The 7,704-nt window shown below is 66.1% G+C and overlaps 3 protein-coding genes across 3 annotated transcripts; 1 reads left to right on the top strand and 2 right to left on the bottom strand.

Annotated features, from left to right (window-relative positions):
* Positions 1 to 773: 773 nt before the first annotated feature.
* Positions 774 to 1,229, top strand: EMIHUDRAFT_209657 (hypothetical protein; the record flags this gene model as incomplete). Its single annotated transcript, XM_005770094.1, has 1 exon — positions 774 to 1,229. The coding sequence occupies one exon, from the start codon at positions 774 to 776 to the stop codon at positions 1,227 to 1,229; it is 456 nt and encodes a 151-aa protein (XP_005770151.1).
* A 161-nt stretch (positions 1,230 to 1,390) lies between these two features.
* On the bottom strand, positions 1,391 to 2,413 carry EMIHUDRAFT_209658 (hypothetical protein; the record flags this gene model as incomplete). Its single annotated transcript, XM_005770095.1, has 1 exon — positions 1,391 to 2,413. The coding sequence occupies one exon, from the start codon at positions 2,411 to 2,413 to the stop codon at positions 1,391 to 1,393; it is 1,023 nt and encodes a 340-aa protein (XP_005770152.1).
* A 557-nt stretch (positions 2,414 to 2,970) lies between these two features.
* Positions 2,971 to 6,102, bottom strand: EMIHUDRAFT_209659 (hypothetical protein; the record flags this gene model as incomplete). The annotated part of the gene is made up of 3 exons (XM_005770096.1): positions 2,971 to 3,558; positions 3,616 to 5,660; positions 5,916 to 6,102. 3 exons carry the CDS (start codon positions 6,100 to 6,102, stop codon positions 2,971 to 2,973), a joined length of 2,820 nt encoding a protein of 939 aa, XP_005770153.1.
* Between the last annotated feature and the right edge of the window lie 1,602 nt (positions 6,103 to 7,704).

The following is a 7,704-nucleotide window of genomic DNA, read 5'->3' on the forward strand; positions in this document are numbered from 1 at the left end:
GAAGGACAGGGTCCCCACCTGCACAAGCAGGATCTTGTAGGACGATCAGGGACACAGGGGAACGGGAGCGGGGAGCGCATCGCGACACGGAGGGGGGCTGGGCAGGGGGTTCACCCTCACGACAGGAATCCCATCTCTCGTATAGGACAGGTTGCACCCGGCGGCACGGGGGCAAGCGCGGGCCTCCTACTGGTTGCGCTCTCCTAGTTCTCCTGCTCCTGACAAGGGACAGCGACAGGCTCGCAGCACAGTGGACTCCCTATCCACTGGCGATCTCTCTCGACTAGCGACCTTCCTCCGACGTCTCACCGGCAGTCTCTTCTACCACAGGCAGACTGACACGTGGGTGGCAGTGGCGGTGATAGGAGTCTCCCACTCTGTGGGCCTCGCTAGAAGTGCGACCCCTGCGCGTGTCCTCGCCCTTGAGGAAGGGGAAGGGGCTGTGTGTCTGTGCATGTGTACAACATGTGTGTGTGTGTGTGTGTGTGTGTGTGTGTGTGTGTGTGTGTGTGTGTGTGTGTGTGTGTGTGCTCGCTCGCTCGCTCGCTCGCTCGCTCGCTCGCTCGCGTGCGTGCTCGCATGCGCGCGCGCGTGCGCGGTCGCGCGCGCGCTGCGCGAGCCGCCCTGCCCGCTGCGCTGCTAGGGTTGCGCTGCGGGAAGGGCTCGGCGGCCGTTCCTAGAAATCCTCGTCGCTCCCCCTTTATCAGAAGACAGTGTTGAGTTCGTTCTAGCTAAAATTCTTGCCCTGCCGCTTCGCCACTCGCAACACACGTATGCTGCCGCCCAACAGGTGTTACGGTTTCAACGCGACAAAAAGGCAACTCGTCTTCAAGCGGCGAGGCCGCGCGCTGCCGCGCCGGTCCGTCCACCGGCTGGCACGCAGCCCGTTCCAGGCCTCGCTGACGCCCGACGACACCAGCTCTCCCGCCTGTGCGGCGCCCGCGGAGGCCGGCGTGCGTGGCAAGAAAATTCTGCAGGACCGCGTGCGGAAGCACGCGGAGCTCGACCGCGTGTGGTCCTTCCTCGTCGCGCGGCACGACGGCCTGGAAAGAGTCGAGGCGAAAATACTTCGCGAGGTGCAGCAGCGCGCTCTGCAGCTCTTGCAGGGCGTGCAGCGAGAGATGGCGCAGCGGGTCGTGGCCGCCACCGCCGCGCGCGCGGACGACGGGTGGCGCGGCGACGGGTGGCGTGGCAACGGCAACGGCGCGGGAGCGGTCGGACATCGTTGAGCCTAATGGCGTCGAGAGAGTTGTTGTGACATCGTATTTAGATTTTAGGCGTGGTGCTGTGAGACACACGCACACACGTTTTAATCGCATCAAGAACACATGTGAACCATGCACGTGTGGCGCGCGAGCTCTCGAGGGAACGGACTGCGGTCTGCCTCTCGTCAGTATCCCGCCTCCCAGTCAAAGGTCGCTCCGCCTTCGCGCAGGGCCTCGACGCCGCCGCGCTCAAACCGCTCTAAATTGTCTGCGAAGGCGGCGGCGACGTCCTCCGGCTGAGTCACCGCCGAGTTGTGGCTTGTGACGGTAGCCTTTGGGTGAGCCCAGAGGGGCGACTCTTCGCGCAGCGGCTCCGGAGCGAAGACATCGCTCACAAAGTGGCCCAGCCAGCCTCGCTCGAGTGCCTCGAGGGCGGTGCTCTCTCCAATCACGTCGCCGCGCCCCACGTTGATGAGCACGGGCGGCTTCGTGGGCGGCTGCGCGCCGTCGCGGCGCGAGGCGGCGGCGGCGGAGAGGACGCTGCCGTCAATCAGCCCGCGCGTCGCCGGCGTCGAAGGAAGCACCGAGACGATGTAGTCTGCGCTCGCGAAGAGCTCCGCCAGCCCGTCCATGCCGAGGACACGGCTCACGCCGGCGCTCGCGTCCGTGTCGCGAGGCGTCGGGTCGCGCCGGCACCCGATCACCTTCATCCGGAGCCCGTGGTGCGCGACGCGAGCAATCTCGGAGCCGATGTCTCCGAGGCCGAGTACGCCGAGTGTGAGCGACGAGAGGCGACGGTACGTGAAGCCGGCCGAGGCGCGCGAGGCTGCCCACTCGGCGCGGCTCTGCATCCGGCGCTGCTCCTCATACTGCCGCTCTAGCGCGAGGATGTGCAGCGTGCAGTACTCGCCCATGTCCGGCCCAAAGCAGCCGGCGAGCCGAGTGACCGTATAGTCGCGCCGCGGCACGTCGAGCAGCTGGTTGCAGCCCGCAAAGGTCGACTGCAGCCACGCGAGGCGCGGCGCGCTCGCAACCAGCGGCGCGAGCAGCGCCGGCTCGCCCACCAGTACGTCGCATGACTGCAGCTGCAGGGCCGGGTCCTCACCGGTCTCGGTCCAGCGGATCCACGGCCCGGCGAGGCCACGCGCCTCAAAGGCGGCGCGGAGACCCGCGATCTGTGACACAACGAGGACGGCGGGGCGGGGCATATACGCGTGTGCGTTACCCGCACGAGTGGACGACCCGAGCTTAACGAGCGGTGTCGCGCCGCCGCGGCTGTTATATTTTATTTTTTGGGGTCCACCACGAGCGTTCGTAATCTCTGTCCCGCGCCCACCCATACCGCGTTGGTGTCCAGTCCGAGCCTGACTGTTCTTCACCTTCCTACCTAACCTAACCACACTGTTCCCGGGCATAGTCTGCTATGTTATAATACCGCCATCTCGGCTCCGCCCAACGGAGATTATTTATTATGTTGTTGAGATTATTAGGGATTTCATTCCTTTTGGTTTTGGAGAAGATTTCCTGTTCCGTATCTTGGTTCGTAATAACTCTCCCGACAGCATCTTATGGACTCATGCGGTCGCTAGCTTTCCGCGCCGGCCTACCTGTACCTCCCGTGGCTCGCTCATACAAGCGACCCATGGCCTCGAGCCCATGGCGACAACCACACCTATGCGACCCGCGCGCGCTGCGTGGCCGAAGAATCGGAAAGTATAAACATTTATTTTGTCCCCAAGGGCGCCGCACACTCTACGCGCGCGCCTCAAAACCCCTCCGCCCTTGCAAAGGTCCGCCAGTGCGTCTCGCACGTCGCCGTCGCGGGGACAGGCCAATTGCTGCAGCAGCCCTCGCAGGGGTAGAAGGCCGGGTTCCGGCTGGCGGCCGCGTTTCGGCTGAGCGTCGCGAACACGTTGGACCTGGACGCGTCGTACTCGATCTTGAGGTCGACGAGGTCGCCCAAGAAGGACCGCCGCGCGCCGCGCGTCAGGGCGATGCGGTCGACGGCGTTGATGTAGAGCTCCGCGGTGTTGGACGCGATGTCGAGCCGCCACCCCGCGGCCGAGTTGTCAGAGTTGCACTCGGCGAGGCCGTCCACCTCGAAACAGTTCATCGCCCACGGATCCGGCGGCTCCCCGGCGGCGCGGTAGACCCGCCCCGTCTCGGGCGCGGTGTAGTCGGGCAGCGGCTCCGTCGGCCGAGTCGGCGTCACCCAGTACATACCGTCGAGCTGTAGGGGCAGCGTCAGCGAACCCCACTGCGTGATACTTGACGCAGGCACGGCGATCGCGCTCCCAGGCAGGAAGGACACGCCTCCCGCATCGTAGCGGCAGCTGTCGCACCCGGGCACGTCCTCGCTCGTGAATAGGTGCAGCGCCGCCGCGGCGGCGCCGCACACGCCAGCCTCCACCTCGTTGATGATCCAGACGCACGGCGCGTCGCTCGTGCCCGCCCCGTTGCAGTAGTCCTGCGCGTTTGCCGGAGCGCTGGCACGCGGCGCGCCCACCCACTCGACAAGCTGCGTCGCGTCGATCTCGTACCGCACGTCGCCCGAGTCATCGGGCGCAAACATCAAGCCGAACCTCGTCGCACGTGGGTCGTCCGAGTTGCCCTCCGCAGGAGGTGAGGGCGAGGGCGCCGTCTCCGCAGGGGGTGAGGGCGAGGGCGAGGCCAGCGGCGCCGGCGACGCGCAGAGCGAGCGAAAGCGGTCAACCACCCGGCTCGCGCTCTCTTCGGACGTCGTCGCCGACGCCTGCACTTCGTTCTCGTACGCGACGCCGCCGTAGCCGTGCTCAGCAAAGTAGTACGCCTCCTCGATGCAAACGGACGACACCTGTGTAGGCGGATCGAAGATGGTGTCCATGGCCGTGAGCCACTGCTCCACGCCGCCTCGCACGTCGAGCTGCGCGCCGAACTCCGTGAGCAGCACAGGCCGGCCGAGTGCCCACGCTTCCGCCTGTAGCGTGCACGCCGCATCGTGCGTCCACACCATCGACCCAACCACGCCGGCGGTGTCGGAGGCGGTTGCGTAGGCATGAAAGGCTATGTACGTCACGTAGAGCGGGCTGGCCGGCTCCTGGCACTCTGGACACGCGGCGAAGAAGGCGCTGTAAAAGTCGCGCATCCAGTCGAGGCCGTTGTGGACGGCGGGGCCCACGATCTCGTACCCCGCGAGCTCCGAGGCGCATCGTGCCTGGTACACCTTCCAGGTGGCGGCCGCCGCCGCCCCAGAGTCGCGCGGAGGCTCGTTGAAAAGTGAAAACCGGCTCCGGCCGTTGACGCTTCCGGCCGGGGGCGGGCACAGCGCCGAAGAGTCGTCCCACTGCTTGAGCATGAGGCCCGAGTCGGTCCAGTCGTTGAGGCCGTTGAGGTCGGCGGCCGTCAGGAGCCCGGCGTTGATGGCTGCCTGCGCGTTGTTGCTGCCTCGACCATATTCAGCCGCGATGGCGCACTTGACGCCTCGGGCTCCAACGCCGCCGCCGCCGCCAGGGCCAGAGGGCGACGGCGTTGGCGAGGGGGCGGCGGAGGCCGGATCGCAGCCGCCGCAGGCCTCTGAAAACTCGACACCCGCCACCTGCGCACAGGCCGCGGCCTCGTCCATCTTTGGTCCATCCGGCGACGTCTGCAGCCACTCGATCCGATCGCCGCACGAGCACGTCGTGCACTCGCTATTCGCCGCCGCCGCCGCCCACACCCCTGGCGTGCACGCGGCCGTGCCGCACTTGAACCACGGCGGAAGAGGTGGAGAGGGCGGCGGGGGCGGCAGCGCCACGATCGAGACATAGTCGATCGAGTAGGTGAGTGGGTAGGCGTCGTCGGGCGGCGTGGCGTACCCGACGCCGTTCCCGCCGAAGGCGAGGTTGAGGAGCGCAAAGTGGGGCTTGGCGTAGGGCCAGTCGTAGTTGGTCGAGCCGGGGCTGCGGTCGAGGAACCAGGTGCGCTCCCCATTCACGAAGAACTCAAGCTTGTCCGGTGACCAGTCCATCCGCACGGTGTGGAACTGGGTGAGGTCGAGCGGCTCGGAGCTGCCGCCCGGCAGCGCAGTCCCCGTGCCCCAAGAGTGCTTTGCCGAGTGCGCCGTCGAGTAGAGGCTCTCGCCGGAGCGGTCGGGCGGCGCGCGCTGGAAGTTCTCCATGATGTCGATCTCGCCGCACGCAGGCCAGCTAACCTCTCCGATGTCGTTGCCGAGGGTCCAAAATGCTGGCCATGTGCCGAGCACGCCGGGCACTCTCAGCCGCGCTTCCCAGCGGCCATAGGCAATCTCAACCTTGCCCTCCGTCGTGAGCCGACCCGAGGTGACGCGGCCGTCGCTCTCCCTGCGAGCCGTGATGTGGAGCATGCCATCGCGAACGTCGATGTTCTCCTGTGAATCGACGTAGCATTGAAGCTCGTTGTTTCCGCCGCCGTCGCAGTCGACCTCGACGTTCCACACATTGCGGTCTAGCGCCGCGAGGCCTGCGCCGTCAAAGTCGTCGCGAAAGAGGTACTCTGCTGGCGATTGCTGCGAGGGCGGTGGCGGCGAAGGCGGTGGCGGCGGCGACGGTGACATGGGTGGTTGTGATGGTGGCGATGGTGGCGGCGGTGGCGGCGGCAGAGGCCCTTGTCCAGGCGGGTATGGAGGCAGCGGAGGTGGCGACGGTGACGGTGATGGCGGTGGCGGTGGCGGTGGAGAAGGATCGATCAAGGTTGATGCTGATTGGTTCCCAAGACTCGAGTCTGGGCTGACCAAGGCGAGCACGCCTGCGACAGCGAGCGCCACGCCCGCAAGCAGCGAGGCGATGGCCAAGGCAGTGACGACGATGATACAGCGGTAGAAGCGGAGAAGCGGAGGAGGCGGACGTGGTGCTACGTGGAAGGGGTCGATAGACACCGTGCTGTGGCGCGACTCACTTTTCATTGGCGGCTCACGCGCGGGCGAGCAAGCTCTCCGCTGTCGGTCGTCGGCGCGCCTCTAGCCGCAACGCGAGGAGCACGGCGGCAATATCGAGCGGGCTTCAGCTGGCTTTTCTTTCTTTTTGAGCTAGCCTTCGATGTTATGAGCGTCTCCCCCATTCGTTTTCTCCGCTGCGGCTTCTTTTCTTCACTTTTTTGCATCATGATGGTGGGCGATGCCGGTCGATTGCAACACGCCGCGTGCCTCGTCCGACGCCTCTTCTGGTTCGTCGTCGGCCTGCCGTTCTCCGTGTTTCTCTATCTGCGCCGCTGGCGCGCCAGTGTTGTTTGCCAGAAGCACGCTCGCGGGTTCCTGGCGCGGTCGCGTCAAGTGGATCCTGCTCCGAAGCAGGCAGCGGTGAACGGTGCGCCTGTGACGGTTTCTGGACGCCGATCCAGCCGCCTCAGCAGGTCGTACCCCTCTCCGCGCTGCCTCGACTTCAGCGGCGGCAGCAGCGCACAGTTACCAAAACAACGGGGAGTTGTGGAGGCCGGTGATGAGGCAGGATCGGCCCCGAGGACCAGCAGACTGTCCCAGCTCCGCGTCACGTTGCTGCTCTTGGCCATCGCCTTGGCCATCGGCGCGTCGATAGGACAGACAGAGCGCTCTGCCACCCCATCGCACTCGCCACTGCCGCCACCTCCGGGCACTGCACCCCCTCCGGAGCCTCATTCTTCCCAGCCGACGCTCCAGCGCCCGAAGAAGGAGCCGCTCCGTTGGATGCGCAAAGCCCTCGGAGGCAGGGTCTAGTGGAGGGTGGGAGCGCTGCCCCTCTTACTGTTTATTGTCGGGGCCTGCTGTACCTTTGGACTCTGTGCGTGCTGTACGACACCCCTCTCTGTGTGCACCTCCACCTGTCACACGTGACACGTGTCACGTCTGTACATGCGTACAATATGTGTGTAAGACTGTACGCGTCAGAGCGAGAGTGTGGTTTGGTGTTTCGCTTGAGCAAAACAGAATGGAGCAACGCTCAACGCACACATACACCCGGCGCCACACGCCACACACGCGCTCTCCAGGGACCACGCCAGGAGCGCGACACTGTGTGTGCTTGTGCGAACGTCAAACCTCACTGAACTCTCTGCATGCCGCCGCACACGAGTCTCGGTCCTTGGCGAGTGCAAAGCACCGACTGCGTGCGCCAAGCGAGCGCACCAAGCCCGCCGTGGTCCACCGGCCACGCATTCTCTAACCCAGAGAGAAGGGCCGCAGGAGCCCAGAGAGAGAGATGAGGGACAGACAGACGGAGAGGTGGGATGGGAGAGGGGGAGAAGGAGAGAGGGAGGGAGAGAGGGAGGGAGGGAGGGGGTAGCGGGCGAAGAGGCCGCTCCCGCCCGCCGGGTCCGCGTCGCCCACCATCGACCCCTCGGTCTGCACCTCCACCTCGCTCCGCTGCTCCTTGCGCTCGGCGCGCTCGGCGTCGGCCGAGGCGAGCGTGCGCTCCGTCTCACGCAGCCGCTTGACGAGCTCCTCGCACACGCGCGTGGCCATGTCGAGCTGCTGATCGCGCTCTGTGACGGCACGCCAGGGGGGGGGGGGGGGCGGTCCCCCCTCCTCATTTTT

This window comes from Emiliania huxleyi (genome assembly GCF_000372725.1).
Source record: "Emiliania huxleyi CCMP1516 unplaced genomic scaffold EMIHUscaffold_40, whole genome shotgun sequence".
NCBI lineage: Eukaryota > Haptophyta > Isochrysidales > Noelaerhabdaceae > Emiliania > Emiliania huxleyi.